General features: G+C 40.1%; 1 protein-coding gene across 2 annotated transcripts in view; it reads right to left on the minus strand.

Annotated features, from left to right (window-relative positions):
* FGF10 (fibroblast growth factor 10) overlaps positions 1-19,587 on the minus strand; it is a 63,207-nt gene extending 43,620 nt beyond the window's left edge. Inside the window, exons 1-3 of one of the 2 annotated variants that reach the window (XM_064438566.1) lie at positions 19,394-19,587; positions 18,885-18,959; positions 18,230-18,790 (exon numbers count right to left, since the gene is read on the minus strand). In XM_064438566.1, coding sequence (XP_064294636.1) covers positions 18,230-18,563 — 334 coding nt within the window. In that variant the 5' untranslated portion in view covers positions 18,564-18,790; positions 18,885-18,959; positions 19,394-19,587. Of the gene's footprint in view, positions 1-18,229; positions 18,791-18,884; positions 18,960-19,090; positions 19,281-19,393 lie in introns of those variants that run through there. The other variant, XM_064438567.1, reaches the window with a different exon arrangement.
* Between the last annotated feature and the right edge of the window lie 1,814 nt (positions 19,588-21,401).

Consider the following 21,401-nt stretch of genomic DNA (forward strand, 5'->3'; position numbering starts at 1 on the left):
GACACATTCAAAATGCACAACCATGTGTGAAGGCTTCAAAATACAAGCAGATAGCGAAGAGGCTGGGCAAGTGTAGCGCTCCTGCTTTGCTAATGATAGCTTCTCCCAGCTTGTTTATGTAGTGTGCCAAGAGTGTCAACTGATGTGGATAGTACTGGAAACTTTCAGGCATAATTAACCTCTGTAGCCTCTTAATGCAGTTTCACCTATAATCCACAGGTCCATATCAGAGAAGAGCAAAGAGTTTGTTCAGGCCCAATTACAACATTTCACAGAGAAGTCACTGATTAAAGCCAGACGTACAGACAGAAAAGGCAAAGGAAACCAGAAAAAAAATATTGTCATGTGGTGCCCATTATCTCCATATATCAGCTGCAACAGTCCACACTTCTGTGACATCTTGATGCATCAGGGAGTGCTAAGAATAGCTTTGGTTGATATATCTGTCTTAGAATGGCAGAAACAAGCGAAATTATACCTAAAAGCTTCAGGAAATACTTTACTGAAAAGATTGGTCACACTATTAAAAAACCAAAAAATTGTCAATGGGTTATTCTCACCCCTCGTCAACACAGAAGCAAGAGATTTGTATGGATTACATTAAATGCATATACACAGCCACATAACACACACTGTTTCCTAAAGTGTTTTTCTAAATACAAAAGTGTTTTAGCATGAAAAAGATACAACTTCCTGAAAAAAAGTCCCGGTTGCTTAACTTGCACTGTATCCAGACCAAATAGCAGTTGTCTTACTACTCCTGAAAAAAGTCAGGGGAAACAATGCTTTGCCTGGGGAGCAGAAAGCACACGTACTTCCTCATATTTACCCTAAGCCCATTGATAACACTAGGGAATGAAGCCAAGGAAGTAAAGGTAGAACTCTGCCTGTTCCCTTCTAGATGTGGGACAGAGAGATAATGACCCATGGGCAGGTTTCTGCATGGAAAGCAACAGTTCTGTGCACAGTGTTATGGGCATGTGCTCTAATTCTCCAGTATTTCTAATTCAATACCTCTTAGGGACTAAAGTTACCTAAGGACTAGCTGGACTAGTCTGTCCCTTCAGTCATACAGACATCAGTGCCTTGAGCCTCAAGAATTAACTTAGATTTTACAGAGGGTAAAACTGCTTGCCTGGACCAAGAACTTGGACAGAGGCCTGCGCAAAACACAATGTAGCCATCCTCTGTGTTTAGCATCATATCAGTGAAGAGCCTGATTATTTTGGCAAAGAATACTACAACTCTCTTCTTAGCATTTATTTGCTCACTTTCCAATTCTTTTCCTATTTTGAAATTAGTAAGCTACATATGGAACTTTTATGACCAAACATTACTTCATTTGAAAATATCACTAAATTAATTTCATTTTCCCATAGAAATAATGGTCTTCAACCAAATTTTCAGTTCAACTTTCTATAAAATTATGATACAATTCCTTTTTTGTACTTTTAAAAGAAAAAGAGAAACATCTTGTCAAGCTCACTATAGTAAAAAAAAATATTCAATTTGGACTGTTTTCAGTATATATTTCTAAATAATTACCATAAAATGTCATGCTTCGTCTGAACTGACATTATTTTGGACTCTGGTTTTGTAAGAAAGTCTTTTTAAATATTTCATATTCACTCTAATTAGAAATGCTTGGGCATTTCAACATCTTTAAGAATGTGAGGTAAATAAGTTCCTTCCCCAAAATACCCATAAACCAATATTCTTTCAAATTTCAAGGGAAGTCTTACATGTAAAATAACAAAGGTAAAAATTTACTCGATAAATTGTTTCAGTTCACCTTTGCCTACATCAGCTGTATTTTGACCATCTCTCTCAACAGAGTACTTCAGTGTTTCCAACACTGCCCTGTCAAACACACTGTAAACCAGGCCCATTTCTATAGCTCACATTTCTTTCACTAACTGGGCAGAGGGCAGCCTTTGCCAAGTGGCAGATGTGAGGTCTCTCTGGCGGTTTGTTAGTTTTTGCACTCTTAGAATTCTTTTAGGTCTGGGACATGGTGTGTAGTTCCAGTTTAAGACCAGACACCTAGAAGCAGTTCTAGAAAGGCAGGAAAATGAAAGCATTATCTTATAATAAAAGGGCCTGTCTACACAGAGCCAACCAGGAGAACCACAAGAAAGACTTCAAATTAAGCTGCCCCAGAAAATCTATTAAACTTGGTTTTGGAAAACAAGACAGCTACGTTTCCAGGGTGCCACACAGGAATTAATATGTTCCATCAAGATGCATCGCTTATTAGCCTATGGGGATGCAGCTACATTGCTCTGCATCCAGAACCAGCAGGAAGATGGTGGGCTACGTCTCAGCACACTGTTCTCTGATTAGCAATGAACTTGGCATATCAAGTTTAGCAAAGTAAAAAATCAAAGGAGAGAATATAACTGCCTCCTACATGTATGTTTTGGTGGTAAACAATAAAGAAGAAAAGCTGCAGGGCAATGAAGAACACTACTGGGGCAAAAGAACAGGAAGAGTCGTGCTGGTTATGTAGGTATTTTGGTTGAAAATAAGAATTATTTGTAGCCCTTAGAGGAGTGTGATTGTGGAATGACCTTTAGCTTAGGAGTATGGTGAGCAAACCTCCCTGGTGTTAATTGAAATGGATAAACTCCTGAACAAATGTATATGACAAGCACTGGTGACAATAGGGCTACATTAGGGTTCCCAGGAGGTTTTCCTTGGTCCTGCTTTCCTGTGACTTGACACATTTTTAATTAATGGACACACACCGACCAAGTGTAACAAATGCCCATGACGAGGCTGTCCACACAGCAGAGCTCCCCAGGCATAAGCCACACAGCAATGCTGGCTGCTTCCTGATCCTGGGACAGAAGGCCTGCCTGACCTCTTTGAAATGATCCACCAAAAGCTGATGTTAAAAGAAGCAGCCAGTGGAAGATGAGTAGAGACTTTTTTGATACTGTAAGTTACATACTACATGGATTTGCAGAACTTCCCTGTTCTAGGCCAGGAGCCACAAACCACTCCCCATCTACCTACTGCTCTCAAACAGCCACAGACAGGTTGTTTGTAGGTGGGAGAGGCCATCTCATTGTGGATGTCTAGCATTCTGGAAGTGTAGTAGAGATGCTGTTGATATCATGCATTTCTGCAGAAACTGTCTGCTGAAGCTATCCAGTAGGAATGGTTCAAAATATTAGTGTTTTACCTTTGAAATTTAGGCAGATGAGGAGAAGGTAGAGTTTCTAAGGTAGCTGCAGCGCATAAAAGATGAGGAGCTTATTGTGTGAATTCAGAATGGTCCTGCCTCTCCATTGCAGCTTACAGCACAAAGAATTATTTTTTCATTTCCTTTTCCTCTTTACCCCACAGCTGACCTTTTCCTTTGGCTATTTCAGCCTTCTGTAAAGCTGACATCTGCAACTTTTTCCAGGGTTGGCACAACCCATAAAATCAACTGGTATTTTCTCCTGGACTAGGTTCTAAGGTGGTATTATTACTTTTATAAGGTGCTGAAATGATACTTGATAGAAATTGAAATCACAGTGTGAATAAATTGGCTACTTTACATTTCCAATTTCGGACAAATATGAAGAATGCAAAACTGAGGTCCTGGACTGCAACACTTAGGTACAGGGTCAAAATTCCATTCTTTGTTCAAAGTCTAAATGATTTTGGTGACTTTACATAAAATGTCGCTCCTTTTAACACTCCCTTTAGTTTTTTTCCCTCCTAAAACATCCTGCATTCCTGCTACAGATCATGACTAAAGGAAAAAAGAAATACATACCAGCCAGTCTTTATGTGACATCCCCAGATGGAGCGTAGCTGCTTTCCACACACTCCAGTGTACATTTGCTTCAGACAATATCTAAAGCAAGATGGCTGAAATCTTGCATTTAAGCCAGTAAAGTTAAGTTGTGTGATTTTGCATGGTGGAAATCATAGTATACTAACATGAGTTTGTGAGATTTCGTAACCTCCAGCAGAGGAGTTAGAAGAAGTCGGTGGAACACTTCTCCTCTACTCAGTCACTTCTGGTAGTGATTTTAGGATTGCAATAGTCTCTTCATTTTTTCAAAGTCAGACCTGTTTCTTGTCCCTTTCTGTGGGCAATTTTCTTTTGTTCCTGGGTGAATAGCCCTTCTTCAGTTAAATCTCTCCTAAACACTAACTCATCCATGGAAGATTAACAATATGAGAAGGAAGCAATTAAAATTATTGATCTAGAATCCATATGCAAAATCTGCTGATTTTCAGACTGTGTACTTCCAAAAGGACAGACTCTGTCCAGCTGGTATCTATAGTGAATACATTAACAGTACTTAAAACATTTATCTTTCATGATAAAACAAATTCAGTTCCCAAAGGATAGTTTATGGGTTACCAACAGCTCCTAGCTTTGCTCATTAGGAACAACTAATTTCTTTACACTGCCAGTTTTCTTGACTCAACTGGCTGACTGGCATTTTTACCAAGTGAAGGCACTTTCCAATACCTCTGTCTTTAGACAGAATTGCCTATTGTCTCTTTTCAATCACTTCCTTAGGTTTTTCTTCTACTTTCCGTATCTTTAACTAGTGTTAAAGTTGTCATTTAGTCTGTCATACATGTCCACCTATATTGAAGGCATACTCTGCTATACAATATACACAGTATTATGCTTTACCCTTCAATTCCCATTTCATATCATCCTTTGTATTGTGAACACAAAATAAGGAATAGAGTATAATCATCAGTCCAGGGATTTATGGTGGAATAAGATTGAATAAAGTTAAAAGAGAGAAAATCCTGGTCTTTAAACTCTCTGCCTCAGTCCCTGTCTCTGAAGAAGAAAATAACATAGTCATATTTCAAGATTTGTCTAGCTAATGTCTGTAGAGATGAAAAAGTCTAACACTGAACAGCAAACCTAAGATCTGTATCTCGATATTTCTAGATTTTCTTTAACACATGAGAGTTTTAACTATATGTTAGTTTCATTTTTGCTGCAACTCAACAGATTTTCTACCACTATATTTACCATAACTCAGAGTTATTGCTCTGAGTATAGATGTATCACTACAGTAAAAGAGTCTGTTGGCCTAACACTGCACTCTGTAATACTTTCTTTTTTCTGAAGAGCTCTTATCCAGTTGAAAAGTTCACCTTACCGTATCAGTTATTTTTGTTTAGAGATATTTTAACTTATTGTTCCTCACGGAAGCCAATTAGAAAAATGAGGGCAAGAGGTTAGACACACATCTGGTCTCCCTATTTAATATAGAGGTTTATCTTTTGCATGTTGGCGATGATAATTTAGAAGGGGGGCACAAAGGAGAAGAAAAACTTCCCTGCCCTAACACTTGTATATTTTTCTGTTATCAAAACAGCAGCCTCCATTTCTCATTTGAAATATGAAATAACTGCCATAAAAACCTGTATTTTTCAGCTTTGTGTTTAATTGTTGGAGCCAAGAAAAGGAGGTGAAGAAATAAGACAGATCTATTTGGGCTGACACTGTTTAAAAAGTAGGCTATGGCAAGCATGGCTCTCATTATATTTAAGTGAATTAGTCTGTTTCCTTTAAATAAAGGAGGGAGGGAAAAAGAAAGGAGAGATTAACAAGCCACCACGGGCCTGCTGTAAGATTTTGACACTTTTAGTGGCTTGTGACATATGACTTGTGAGTATCAGCTCTCCTTCAAAATCAGAAAACAAACCTACCATTTGGATAAGGAATGCAAAAAAAAAAAAAAGCAAAAGCAACAGCAACAGCAAAAAATTCTGCTACGGGGTCATGTTAACTAGGATTCATTAGCAATGTATTTATTGGAACAGGAGAATGAGATAAGTTCTTTAACTGACTTAACTCTGAAATTATTATTAGATATCTAGAAGTCTCTAACATTTGTCATTCTTTGCTAGGTAAAGCATATGCTATGGCCCTCCAGAAGACATGAATCTAATGTGTCTAAATACTGCAGTAATGACACAGATTTCCATTTATTTTCAAGATGTTTCACATCATGAGAGCTTTTACATCATAAACTTGATAGAGTGAACTTTCGGAGGTGCTCACAGCAATAGCTACACAAGGATTACACCTGAAAATGTAAATGTGGTGTTCAGTTAGGACCATTAGGGATTCTTTGGAAACTGTCTTATGTAGTGTATTAGTTGCATCACCATGCAGCCTACTCTTGCATTATCAGTATGCCTGTGAGTGTGTAACAGGAGTTTTGCGTGTAGAACTTCCATAGCCTGGCACACAAAACAGCTATAAATGAAGAGCTTACATATATTTATAACTGGCTACTCTGAAAAGCGGAAAGATTCTGAAACTACCGTGAAAAAAATATTTAGCTGAAAATCCAACAATACTAATACTAGAAAATGCCAACTGAAATTTACTCAAACACCAAAATTATGTTCCCATCCCCACTGTGGACTTAACAAGAAGTGTCTGGTATAACCTCAGCTATAACTTCTTGTATTAAGCACAAGGTAACAGAAAGTAGTTACGTGTTTTCCCATACTGGTTTTCCTGCTCATCGTTACAGATACTTCTTGAGTCTGCATTAGCGTGTGAGCAGGGGTACTTGTACTCCTCACCTCGGTGGCTCCCTTTTTAAGGATTTTAAACTGTGATTAAGGTTTGGCGGTTCCTGCATAACAGAGCTGAGTAACACTTCTTCCATCTCCACAGTGGCAACCTTTTTTTGTAGCATTATTGAATTTAATAGTTCAGACAGCACTGAAGATCTTCCTTAATATAAGCACTGTGGTGTGCTTTTTTTAAATTTAATTTTGTGCACAGGAGTTTCTATAATTCAGTCTGGTCTGAAAAGCTACATCAGTCTGTGTTATGCCCCAAGTACAGTTGAAAACAAAAAGGTTACATCTTGCTGACCCTTATGGTCTACTGCGTACATTTATAAAATCAGCAAAACCAAACAGGGAAGAGTTCCACTGAAAAATTACTATAGATATTTTACAATAGTGTTTGCCTCCAAATCCTCATTTGGATTTGTTTCCTGTTTCATAAGCAGAATCAGCTGCAAGCAGAGTCCACAAATGCATGTGTGGCAGAACTGGAGGAATAAAACAAGCATGGTGAATTTTGAGCAAATCTGGATAATGCTTTGAGGAATTATTTGGTGTGTGGTCTGAGGCAAAAAGCCACAGAGAGGCGGAAGTTAATCTTATGTACTCCCCAGCTGCAGATATGTCTTTTTGAGAGCAGACTGCAGCAGGAGACACAGAAGAAATGACCAAGAGACCAGATTAATACCACATGAGCCAAGTGTCAGCCTCATTATATGTGTTTTCACTAAAGTTGAAAAGACTTTAACTTGGATGGCTGTCATTTCAAAGAGAAGTTGTGACATGTAATAGTAACTGTAATAAATTAAACTGAAAGAATAATGCTGTGACACTGAAGTGGAAGTATCAATAATAAAAAAATGGTAGGAAAAGAAATAAAAACCAAACAAATAATTCCAGTATCTTAACTCCAACACACAGACAACATTTCAAGGAAATTAAGGCAGTCCCAAAAATATATAATAGGGCCAAATACAATAAATATTAGGTGGACATCATGCTCAAATTTCTTCGACTGCTAGGCCTGACAGTAAAGAGAAGAAAGTGAAATCACAATTATATTTTGATCATTTAATCATGGAAATTATATATATCCTTGAGCTGAAACATCCTAACATTCATACTTTCAAAGCAAAATAAATTTTTACATTGCTCGTGACTATAATGTTCATGCAACACAACCAGATCTAGAGCCCAGCTTGACAGAAGGACAGATCCAATTTGCGCCTACGCCCATGCTGTTTGGTTAGGAGCTATTTTGCCATTAACTGTTGTATTATGCATTGCAACAAATTTGTTGAGTAATCTTGACAGAGTGCTTGCAAGACAGGCTATAGAATTTTTTTTTTCCTATGGAATCAAAAGACAAATGCCTAAGTCTGTTGGAGTTAAGAAGTAGCCTACTCTTTCCCTTTCTATAAGAGGACAAAACTGCCCTTGCTATTCCTTATGTCCAAACCTTTCTGTAAAAAGAGAATGATTACCACCCACATTTTTTTTTCTTCTTGGTACTCATCACAGTGTTACTGGTGTGTTTCATAAATAATTTGTTTTCATACCACCCTTGCTCATATAGTAAGAATTACTATCCTCATTTCTATAGGCAGCAAAGAGCCAAAGAGAGATTAGAGTCAAATACATTTATAAATTTGGGGGTACAATGGATAACAAACATATATAGGACCTGATATTTCATAATACCTAACACTATATGGCACTCCCTATACTCAAAGGTTAGTTCCCGCAGACTATCCCTGTGACAAATTGTTCAGCCTTCTTCCCTCTCCCTTTAAGTAAATTCCTCCTCTATGCTGCTTGACCATCAGCAGGAGGAGCAGTGGGAATTCAGAAGAATCCCCCAGCTCCCTTCACACCCAGGGAATCTTCACAGCACGTGGTGAAGGAAGTGAGCCTTTTGTGTTTCAGTCTAGTTTTGGTTAAATAAAAAGATCCATCGTGGTCATTAAGAACCTTTCTAAAGTTCAAAAAACCCAGAAACTCTTCTGCAAGGAAAGCTGGTGTTGGACCTTTTATTTCCCGATCTATTTACATGCAACCTTGATGGAGTAGCTATTCTTTGTGGTACACCATCCAGCTGATACGCATTTCCCCATCCAAAGCCCCATAGTAAGGTATTTTACACACTGCATTTACTAATAGTAATATTTCCATGTCTTCCATATGGTGATCTTAAAATGTTTTTAGCAGAGACAGTGGGTTCAGTCTTGTAGCTCCTTAATACACGGTTATCATCAGCTTTGAAGAAATCAGTGGTCACTGTTCTTGACTGGTTTTTGCCACATGAGAAAAGGAAGCACCAAGGAATAACTAAGTGATATATAGCTGTTATATAGTCTAAATGCCGTAGTTATGCTATGGCAAACCACTGCTCTAAGTGGCTTAAACTATGCATTGCCCTAAGAAATGAGTCATTGCTTGTGTGTGTTTGGAAGCAGAAGAGGTGCTGGCCTGTGGACAAAAGCTAACAGACACGACGGTAAATGTTACTGTGCCTATTAGTCGGCGTACTTGCACAACATGTATCTTCACCCAGCATCTTTACCTGTAAGAAGCTGAAGGAATCATAATTTCCTTCCATTTCTTACCTGCTACTCACTTTCCAAGCCGTTTCTGTCAGAACCAGGTAAAGTGATAGTTTAAAGAGGTTGTAACGGTTTGGATGTCTGGCATACCTCAAAACATCCAGTAAAACTCAGCTCATACTAACTTTCTGCTCCAGCTTACATGCAATGGTGCCTTAGCCCAGCCCTTTGGCCAAACTGCCAACTGCTGACCCAGCTACTCAGTAAGGGTAGCACTAAAACAACACATGAATCTTTCATGGGAGGAGAAGGTTCTCTTTTCAGCATCTGAAGAGCCAGCTGAGCAACCAGGCCTAGACTTTGAAGCAGACTAACAAAAAGCAGCCACAGCTCAGCTGAATGTGGTTAGCTCTAGACTCTTTCTGCTGCTTCATGTTACCATTAGTTTTGCAGTTACAGGTCCTCAGTGAGCATGCAGTTTCTGTATTGCAGTTATTAGCACTAGTGTTTCAACAACAGAAAGGTCTCTTGTCATCAGAACATGGGCTATCTGCACCTCTCTGCCTCCCCTGAGAGAGTGGAGAAGGACACAGTGAAGTCAGCTAAGGTTACAGTTCAGGGGAAGGTTTTCATTAGCTTCCTTTCCTCCAAGAAGCAGGTGCCACAGGTCCTAAGATGCATTATGTGGATGAGGCACTTCCGGATCAACATGGTTTATACTTTTAATGTTTACATCCAGGAAAACCAGAGGGAAAAAATAAGCATCTAGGTTATACACAGAGAACTGTTGAAGTCAAGAGACTGTTTCAGTGAACAGGAGCTTTAGCATCTCCTAAAATGTCATTAAAATGTGTGACAAGAAGGCACTAAAATGCCAGTCTTATAAAATCCACTTCATATTAAACATCGTCATTCTTTATCCCAGTGAGAGTAAATTACCTTGCACACCATAGTAGCACTTACTGAATATATGAACTTGTAACTATGTAACTACTTCAAATATTAAAGATAAGCTTATGAAATATGACATACTTGATAACACTAAACATATCAGTAATAAAAACACCCTATTCCACCCTCAAAAGATTAAAACACTGAGAAGTTTGTGATACCTTGATGTCCTTCACGTGTATGTTTTTTATAACAAATACAGCACTAGCATAGCCCAAAACTGAAGAAAAGCCAACCAAACACCAACTTTTTCCTTCTTTAAGACAGGTTTTATTGTGGTTCCTTTAAATATCTTATTACTTCCAAGGGCAAGTTTGCCCACCTTTCTGCTTGCAACTAGTCTGTACTGACTTTAATATTAGGAATAAAGCAGGTTATTAATCCTCTTGAAGAGGATAGTGTGAAGAAGAGAATTCCAGGGCGTGTACCAAATAGTATCTAGTATGTATAGAACAGGGTCAGAGAAGACATAACGAAATTGTGAAGGGGAAGAGCTTATATCCCAACACCGATTACACACTTTTAGACAAATTGAACGGACACCTTAATGGCTTCATAGGTTCAGCCTATGAGCAAACTGATGATGGACTGAGATGAGACAGGACAATTCAACATCCCTGACAGTTCACAGCCGCCAAAGTGGGTAAGCCATGCTCCCTCTTTCTCCACTTTTCTCCCACTTATCACACATGCTGCCCCTATTTCTTTCTTGTCATCCTTTCTAGCGTTGCTCTGGCACTCGTCACACTTCCCATTCCCTTCCTCTAACGCGGACATGATATAATGGATTTATACCCAGCCTCCACTTAGAATCATGCCTTAATTCCAATTAAACAACATCCTGAATGCTTCCAAAATGCTTCAGCATTTCCCCACAACTCCCACACACACTGGCTACAGCTGCACAGATGTGCATCAGGAACCTGAAAGAAAACTTATATTTTCTTTATTTCTGCTGAACCTCTAATATCAATTGCAGAAGAAGAGCAGCTAGGCTCCTCATGCCCCCTACATGCCCCCCATGTAGGAAGAGGAGTCAAGAACTGCAAAAACCCACTAAGTTTATTGTCCTTGATATATATTTTCCACCATAAAAGGAGTAGGCATCATATTGTGTTACTAAATCAAGGTTTATTAAAGATCTGATCTTCATTTTTATGTAAAATTCATGAGCATTCATGTTTCTAGCACCTGTAGTCTTTTCCTCTCTTGCACAACACCAGAAATCATGGAAGCAGGGAGGGAGAAAAGGAATTAAACTTTTTGGTGTAGTGTCAACATTTCCTGTGAGTACGCCTCAGTGTGTGTGAAAATTCCTCTTTAACTGTAGAAAGTATACACTACTGACAGATTATTTAGAGGTAAAAGTCTAAAGAATTATTAGCCTGTCCCCTTTCACAAACTATAAAATAGGGATATACTCACAGTTGACACTGTGAGTATATCAACCCAGTAATTGGATGCACGTGTTAGTAGCAGTAAAAAGGCACTGTCCAGTTGTCCACCTTACATGGGAATCTACTTTGAGTGTATTCTTTGATTTACTGTTGCAATTAGAACTGAATGTTCAAAGAAAGAACACAAGTGACCTAATTTAAAAGCAGAGTGCCTTTAAAGCCATTATTTAATGTGTGACCTGGCTCACCTGTAACCATTTCTTTCCCCTGCAACTTCCATTTGTTGCACTGTACTCATAAAGTAGCATAATCAGTTTTAATAATCCACTCAGCTAATTAATTCAATTTTAATAGCCATTCAGTGATTAAAGATTAAGCCACTTCCTCCTCACTCCTACTCTTGAAGATTTTAGTTTTCTTCATAAACACAGAGTTTTCCCAGGCTGACTTTTCAAAACTTCAAGTAACAGTGTTTTCTGTTGTCTCCTTTTTATGATGTTGTAACTAACAGAGATGTTTTACAACAAATTGGCACTAGAAAGAGAAGCAATTAATACAGCTAGGAAAATATCTAATAGTTGCAAGTACCATTGACTACTTTTTTGTGTTCAAAGCATCTGAGCAATGAAAGGCTGCAAGATATTAAAATACTGCACCAAAATGAGTTCTTGAAGCAAAAAAGAATTTGTTTCATATGTACAGTTAAACTAGCGGTACCAGTATACCTACTGACCAAGAAGCATATATGTGCTAACGTTAACTAAATGCATCCTCCATTTATGATCTGATAATTTGGTTTTCACAGCCCAAAGCAAGCAAAGGTTACTTTTCCATCCAATCTCATCAAGGTGACAGTGGTTGCTAATGCTGATAAACATTCAAACTATTTGTCCTGTTCAAAAAGGCAAAGACGTCATTTGATGATAAACCCCAGAATATTAGCATAAGGTACTTCAGTGTCTTCTGGCAACTGCAGACAATGGTAGCAAGTGCTCAAAATGTTCAAACTGAAGTTTCAACTTGGTGCTATTTTGGGGAGGAAGGAATTGTAAGAGCTTGATTCAGAAAGCTCTTCAGAAAACTGAGAAAAACAAATGAAAACAGCCCATGAAGAGAGTGTTATAAGAAATCCCAGGTTGACTGAATAATTTCTCTGCCTTGCTGACACTATTTCTATCATCCCAAATATTAAGCTTAAGAATAGAAATACAATATTGTTTACAAAGAGGTTTGTTTTTTCTTTGGTCGTATTTAGAATCATTCCTGTGCAACTATTTTACTTGCTCAGAGGAAAAGTCAGGAATACACCATGACAGGAGATGTTGCCCCATGTACATACAGGCACCTACTATTTTTAACTTAAGACACACAGGTTAACAAGATTTGCCCATAGAAGGGTTTTACCTTCTCCAAAATCAAAGGCTGTATGGAATAAATGAAAACTCTCTTAATGCAGGATCTGATCTGACTCCCATTTGAAGTGAAAAGGCCCCTATTCACATATACAGCTCAAAGACATCTGAAAGTCATCTTAAAATACCTTATTTCAAAACAGAGGATCTTATCCTATGAGTGAATGCATCCAAGATGTTTCAGAAGTGTAAGCACATTCTATAGTGCTCACTCAGCTAACGCCAACTTCAAGGGAATCTTTGGCCGAGCCACTACCTGAGAAACCTCCCATTAAAACAGCAGCACCGCATCTACAAGCCTGCATGGCCCCTGGTTTCTTTCTTCTGAGGTTTTAAGAAGAACAAACTTCCAATTGCCCCTCTTTTTTTTTTTTTTCTTTTCAAGAGCCTATAAGTTAGATTTATGAAGACAAAAAGACTTCTTACAACTGTATATTTTGTACAGATTTATGACAGGGCTACAGTATCAGCATGGATGGTCCATAAGGCAGGAATGCAGTAAGGGTAACAGGAGAGTGTCATGTAGACATTAAATAGTACAATTCTTTCCACATTCATAAATCCTAAGTGCCTAAGGTTGTATACTGCTGGTTATAAATTATGTAACCGAGTTCTGCAGGGGAAGGAAAAAAAAAAAAGTGAGAAGTTACCTCCATAAGAACTTGTACATTTCATATTAAAGAACCTAAGATTCTAATTACTTCACTAAAGCAGTATTATTTCCCATTTTAAGTCTTTCTGATTGGTAAAAAATAGACTAGAACTCTATGGAGAGTAAAATAACAAAACATGTATGGTTACTAATCATTCTTCAGCAAAGTAGAGAAAAATGCTCATATTATTTTACAAACATCAGCTCATAAAGAGGCAGTAACCCCAAAGAGCTAGCTTAAAAAGCATTCAGTAGCAAAAGAACATATTTTACCAAATATTCTAAACTGGCTTGAGCTTTACAGCTGAGGTTAAGGTACCTAGCAAGCTTTATGATTTTATTACTGCTGAGGTATAAATAAAATACTGAGTATCAAACTGAGTATACTTAATCAAAACACTTTTAATGATATTCTTCTGTGTATAACAAACTTATACTATATATGAGGTATTTATATGTCATGGATATATGCATATACTTAAAACCCTCAGCAGTAATGTTCACTGTTTCGAGTAATTAGAGTGGTTGTTTACAATCTTTTGGGCTGCAGAATGAGGCTGAAAACTTTCTTGCTATTAGTCACTGTGTTGCTAATATGATCCCTCTCTAACTAAAGCAAAACCATAGACTACCAGGGACTTCAGCAGATCCTAAAGCTATGTATAAAAGATAATTGCGTACTCAAGGGAAAGCCTGGAATACATTAGCTCATGAGAATCAGCTAATTAATTCATGCTAGCCACCCCAGTGAACACTGTTACCCTGCAACTACAGTGCCTCTGCACTGTTTGGATTAATCCGCTCTGGATGCTCAGAAGGCCGATTAATAGAATCATTGCTGATGTAAACCCTTTTAGCTCTGCTTGAGCTAAATGAGCTCATACAGCTGAGGATCCAGCCCCTTCTTGTCCACCTACTTCGAGCAGAGGTGATACCAGACAGTGGTTGTGCCGCCATCTACCGTAGCTTTTGCATAGCACTGCTTGGTCCAAAGCCCACAGGAATCGCTCCAGCAATTCTTTCCACTAATATCCAGTTCTTCCCACCAATGATACAGGCTGCCTAGCACTTACCTAAATAATGGCCTGATCCTGCAAACCTTGCTCAGGCAGAACTACAGGTTAGCTGCTGCTAATCAACACGTATTTTATTATTGTTCTTCGGCTACTATGATCTGTCCTGTAAAATTGAAGTCTATATGCTTCATAGCACTATTAACTTATTAACTCTAGCATAACACTCGAAAATATGTTCAAGTTTTCCTGAACCAGCCCATCACATATGATAGATTCCAATGCATGCCATCCATTAAGCCCAAAGAATTTCACTATCTTCAAGACAGCTTTCTGCATGCAAGTAAAGTCAGAATCTGCACACACGCAGTTCTCTCTGCGTTTTAACACATGGCTTAAGCTTCTCTTGGTCATCTCAGCTCTCAAGTTATAGTGAAAGCTTTTGTACTTCTTCTCTGGAAGCTTTTTAGTTTTGTTTTTCCCCCCACAAGTACTTAAGTCACGAAAAAGCAGTACAGCTGTCCTTATTCATGCATGCAAATGGCTCTGTCAAGGATAGGGGCAAGGGACTTCACAGCTGTGGTGCCGTGAGACGAGCTGGTAGTTGCATTTTGAGGACAAACTTCCAGACCTAAGGAAGAGCAAAACAAAACCAAAGAAGTATCCTGTCTAGTGGCAGACACCCTTCAGCTATGCCAAATGCTGCAAGTTACCCCAGCCTTGTGACAGAGCAGTCAGAAGCCACCTCTGTTCCCATTACCCTATAGGTAAAGAAAGGCTGATGGAATAGTTCCAAGTAATCAAGTTGGAAAACGTCTGCCAGAGTAAACTTTAATTTAGCACACTTTACACAATATTTATAGAGCAAATCTATGAATGCTGTTTGAGCCATTTAAAGCCTGGAGGCTAAATTCTGTTTTCTGAATGTTTATTCTGACTTTCTCCAACTGTTCTTCTTACTTGACAGTGCTTAACTGGCCGTCAGCCATGAAAGCTGTTTAATTACACAACATATCATGATCTTACATCTCTACAGATAAGGCTTTACTGCAACATAAATGGATTTCAAACATTAACATATGAGAAAAAGAAAATTAGCTTCCAAATTAGAATATTTCCAAGCCTTGTTTGTGAATAGTCACTATTACTTATTTAGTAAAGCATGGTTTTGAAAAAGGAGCTCATATTAGAGGTTAAATAGCCTTTAACATTAAACAGGCTACAATTTAGTGGGCTGTCTGGCTAACTGTTTATGCATGGCACAAATCTATTCACATGTAATTGAATGTTTTAGACTATCTTAAAGATACCCTATATTTGCATGGAATCAGTCCACCTGGGGATCACGGCGGCATTATGATGGCACAGCCACACATGAGGTCATAAAAAGCATGGCTTTTGTGAACTACTTGCAACATTTTGCTACACAGACACCCTTGAAATGCAGGCACAGTAAATATATTCCTAAATAATCCCAGACTATGTACTTTTACAGAAAACACAATTTCACACTGCAGATAATGGCTATTGAAGAAGAACATACAACCGTTTGACTTATCTTCTGCTCACAAGTTCCTAATTGTTTCATGTTTAAAGATGTTGTACAGTAGGTCTGACTTTGTGATGTAAGTGCAGTTAGTCAGCTGCAAGTTTTAAGATGATGGGAGTCCTTTCTTCACTGCACATAAACTTGAGGGACAGGATACAACTCTCTGTAATAAAGGCATTGTTGTGCTTTTATATGAAACAAATTACATTCTCCTCTCTTTCAGTAGATACTCTGCGGACGTGACAATAACCATGACATCAACCAGAACGCTAATTCTCTTTCTGATGCAGTGGCTGGAGAACTAAGAAAAAAGAATCGCACCCTATAGTTGCAGGGATCTATTCTTGCATGTAGACTGAAAGAGCAGAAAGATGGATATGTGCATTTCAATTTATTCTACCTCTTTCTTGGCATAATCTTGCAGAAACTCATGCATGTGTGCAACTTTACTCACCAAACAGTTCTGCGGGCTACATGGGACTGCCCAGATGAGTAGCTACTTCTCATGAGTACACTGCTGTCAGACCGGGCCCCTTACAGCCTTTTTGGCAGCCGTGTTCTACACAGAATGGCTGGTGTTCTGAGACGCACACAAAGCTTTCAGAATCCCATTTTAGGCAAATGATGCTGTCCTCCTCCACAAACCAAGGTAATCCAAGAAATACAGTGCCTGGACCTTATTCTGCACAAATTCATTAAGGTAAAGGCTTAATCATAGCTACGTTTTTCAAGAATTTTACTTTCTATGAAATACAGAAAGGGAGGTGGTAAGATTCAGCTGCTTTGACATCTAAAGCTTTTACAAACATTAAGTGCATGATAAAGTATGAAGTTGCAAGGTAGAACAAGTGAAGTAGTGACACATGATACAGCAGAACTCTCCTCCCTATTTGTAAGCCTATACTATGGGTATTTAATAGAAATACAGCTGAATTAACAGTAATATCTACCGTACAGCATGGCAACCTGCTGAAGTGCTGCATACTTTACACATTAGCTGAGAAGGGATCTACTTAAGTCACTTTAAGTTGTTTTCATTTAACAGAATATTTATCCCCTGTTTGTTTGGATTTACATAAAACAACCCAAGAACCAAACAGTGGTTTCTCTCCACTAGTGGTTCTTCTCCACCAGCGAAACAACTCAGAGAGTTTCCTCCAACACTTGCATAACAGAGCTTACTTTCTCAGCATGTTACTACAATGAGATGCAGTCACGTAAGAGTTACAGTGCAATATATTGTGATTTACTACGGTTGCTTCAGTTCGAGATTGCACGGGCAGGAAAAGCGAATAAAGGTTACATCTCTAGCACTGACAGACAAAAATACATTACCAGAAGCCCACTGTTATTAAAAGCTTAATTAATACTAAAGAAAAGCTCGAAACTTCAACCACAGAAACAGCTGTACGACTTTTACTTTGAAATAATTTCTTTTAGGAAAAAAAAAAAAAATGACAATGAAACGCGTGTGAGGTCTGTGCGAACCCAGCCCAGATGTTTACGATGGAGCGAGTAGCGGTGCAGCGGCGCTGCCGCCCGGGAGCGGCGGGCACCAGCGCGGCCCCGCACCGGCTCCCAGCGCCGCCGGGCACCCCCGCGGCCACACGCCAGCGCCCAGGGAACACCACCAGCACCCCCGCGCCGCGGGCTCGGGCGGAGGGAGCAGACCGCTCTTGCGGGGCTCGGGGCGAGGAGTGCGAGCGTGCGCGCGGGGGAAAGCGACGCATTGTTTCAATACAGCGTTCCCGTCAAGGCATTTAATGACAGGGGATAATGACTTGCAGATTCGGGAGACAATGTCGTCTCCCCCAACCAACTCCGCGCCACATCCTTTCAAATCTTTCTGATGTTGCTCTTCTGCCAGGCAAAGAAACAAACTGTGCTCGGCGGAGCCATTTGCAAAACAAATGTAACGGGAGAGATTAGCAGATAGGGGCTGGCGGGGAGCGGCGTCCCGAGGGAGCCCACCCCACCCGTGCCCCGAGCCCCCAGCCCGCCGACGCACCACCTTCCCCTTCCTTTTCCCCATCCCCTTCCTTCCCCGGCGAGGGGGCTCGGGCGCTCCTGGGCCGGGGGCCGGGGGCCGGGGGTGGGCGGGGGGGGCGGCAGCCGCTGGCCGGCGGCGCGGGGCAGAGCCGTACTTACTGAAGGGGCAGTTCTCCTTCTTGGTGCCGCTGACCTTGCCGTTCTTCTCGATCTTGAGAAAGTACTTGTTGTAGGAGTAGAGCTTCCTCTTGCGCACGTCTCCTTGGAGGTGATTGTAGCTCCGCACGTGTCTCCCCGCACTGGAAGGAGAGGAGAAGGACGAGGGGAAGGAGGAGGATGATGAAGAAGAGTTGGTGGCCTCCGGGGACAGCATGTCCTGGCCGAGGTCATGGCAGGTGACAGGCACAGAAGACACCAAGAAGAGCAGCAGCAAGCAGCAACAAGGCAGGTGGGAAAAGGCTGAGGCACCATTTGTCAGTATCCATTTGCACATTGTACTGAAACTCTGGGCGCTGGAAAATGTCTTATCAAATGAAACATACTGGAAGGGTAAAACCCGGTAAAAGGCAAGTGGAGCGCCGGTGGTTGCTGCTTCTGGTTAGATCCCTCTGAGTTCTGATCTGGCCTGAAGTAAGTGCACCAACATCCATAACTCAGGGGACAAATCGCCTCAGAAGTTGCTGCCTTTTAATCCTTCGAGTCCTCCCTCAGAAAAAAGAGCTGTTGGGTTTTTTTGGGGGGGTTGCTGTGGTTAATCCTCTTTCCTTTTTCTCTTCCCCACCCCACCCCCCCACATACACACACACTCCCCAACCTGGTTTGAGACTTCCCAGTGGTTATTTTGTTCTCTTCCTCACTCCTTTCTTCACCATCTTAGATGCAGAAAGGTCTGAAAAATAGATGACAGCAAAGTGAACAACAACAACAACAACAACAACAATAAATAATAACCAACAGAAAGGGGTGCTGGAAGGGATTTTTCACACATACCCCTTTACACACACACACACACACATTCACACTTTGTGGCTTTGCACCTTCTTCTGATCCCCACCCCCTTGCCTTTTTGCAAATCCCAAACCAGTTGCACAAGTCGTCCTTTCTCACTGACAACCCCAGAGGAGGCAGTTTCTTTGTTTTGCTTTGAATTCTGCAGGACAGTATTAAGGGGAAAAAAATCCAGAGAAAGAGAGAGAGAGAAATCCCAACTTGTCTCCCCCCCCCTTCCCTTCCCTTCCCTTCCCTTCCTTTCCTTTCCTTTCCTTTCCCTCCCCCTTTGGTTGTAAACAGGTTGGAAGCTGTAGCCTAAATGTCAGCGATTACAAGTCAGAGGTGGGATGTGCCTCTGGTGGTCAACCCTTATTTGCAGGGGGTCAAGCAGCGGTGGGACATCTGAAACCCTTGTGCAGTTGCAGCGAGCGGTGCCGGCTGCGGAGGGAGCCTCGGGAGCTGCCCTTGCTTCCTCCCGGCAGCCGCCACCGCCGCCTTCGGCTCTCTGCTAATTACTCCTAAAGCCTTCTTCTTCTCTGAGCGCCGGCCACCAGCATGGCTTGGAGACTCATGCTTTACTAATTTCCCTGTCTTCCAGGCTGAGCCAATCCCCTCTAGGGAGGTTTCCCTCCCCACTCGCCCCCCCCTCCACCCCCCCAAAAAAAAACCACAAACCAAACCCAAAAACCAAACTTGTTTTTATTTTATTTTTTTGGCAGTGAAGTGCTTGAGAAAGCCACCTGGAGCTTGTTGCCTGCTAGATCTCCCCCTCCCCCCCGCTGGAGGAGGGGTTGGGTGGAGAGGTTGGAAAGAAGTATATACTACAGGCAGACCCTGGAAAAGCAGATTATAGCTGGTCAGAGAGAGTAAAAAGGGAAGAGACATAATTAGCTCCTTTTCCTTCTTCTTTGCCAGCTTCCATGGAGGTCTTTCTCCCTCCTTTAATGAATCACTGATTTCTCGCTTCCGTTGCTGAAATAAAAAGTTCACACTTTAGCCTGCTCTTCCTTTTAAGCCTCTCAAGATTTATTGTGCCTCTTTCCCCACCCTCACCCTCCTTGTCTCAAAAGAAATCAGGGCCCTAAATGACCATTTTCTAATTGCTAACATGAGTCATTTACTGGATCACGCGTCTGACTTCAAAGCAAAAGGGGCTTTATTGGGATTGCAAAGGTTTCCCCATAAAATCTGTTTTAAGATTGCGCTGTCTTTTTTAAAAAAAAACCAACAACCTAATGCAGTTTCCTTTTCCAGAAAGAAACAAATTTTCCACTTTCAAGGCTATTTTAAAGTGATTTTTCAAGCTATTATTTTTCTGGAGGTTCTTAAGTTGTTGGGCTTTCCTTTGATTCCATCTCTCCTAATGGATTTGCCATTTCACATACTGACTGTTATGACAGATTCATATTGCCCGTCACTGAAGTGCAACTTTCCCAGTAATTAACAGGCATCTTCCATATGATGTACTATCTTCTAACACCAAAATAAGGGACTGGGGACTGACAAGATATGGGCAGTGTGCAAGACATTAAAATTTGGTTCAGTATTTACTATTGTAAAAAAACTGTTTTGAAATGCAGGTAGATGGAACATTTGCTAAGAGAATGGAGTAGTGGAGAAGTGAAGCAGTACAGAAACACAGTGAGTAGCTCAATACATAAACCCAGACTTATTTGAAATAGAGGCAGTTTAATAACGCAAATCAGTGGAATGCAATGGAAAACTGCCTATGCAATAACTTCTGGCATTTGGAGTAAATCTTCATTTAAACAACACAAAATCCAGAAAAGAACAAATAGTTCTAAAATTAGACTGATTCATTAGATTAGGATGTTAAATATATTAACTTCACAACAGAAATTAGACATTATTTTCTCCAATTATAGTGTTTATTCTGGAGAGAGTCCGCTCCCAAATTTATGCGTTCAGCTTCTGGGGGTGACATTTAAACAGCCTTAAAAATGAAACCATTTAATGTTAGAATCAATATGTTTTATGATGTTGTTTATGGTACTTCAGAGTATTTATTCTGCTTGTATTTGCACTTAGTGCAAAGCATTTCAGATTTTTTTTTTTTTGTGAATCTGATTTAGACTTTCCTTTTGTGGCAACTAATGAAAAAAAGAAATAAAACCAAAATGAAAAGCAAAAGCCTACTTTTCGGTGAATGCCTGACAGCTTACTTGTACGTCTACAAAGCTGTGTCAATATCTGCTTCCTGTCTAGGACATGAAGGATACAACACATTATTTCTAAAATTAAAGTTCTGGTGGTTCCAGCAGCTTAATTCATAACTAATTACTAAAATGTCTTAAAATTATACATTTGAAGAAACCTTTCA

This window comes from Phalacrocorax carbo, chromosome Z (assembly GCF_963921805.1).
Source record: "Phalacrocorax carbo chromosome Z, bPhaCar2.1, whole genome shotgun sequence".
Taxonomy (NCBI): domain Eukaryota; kingdom Metazoa; phylum Chordata; class Aves; order Suliformes; family Phalacrocoracidae; genus Phalacrocorax; species Phalacrocorax carbo.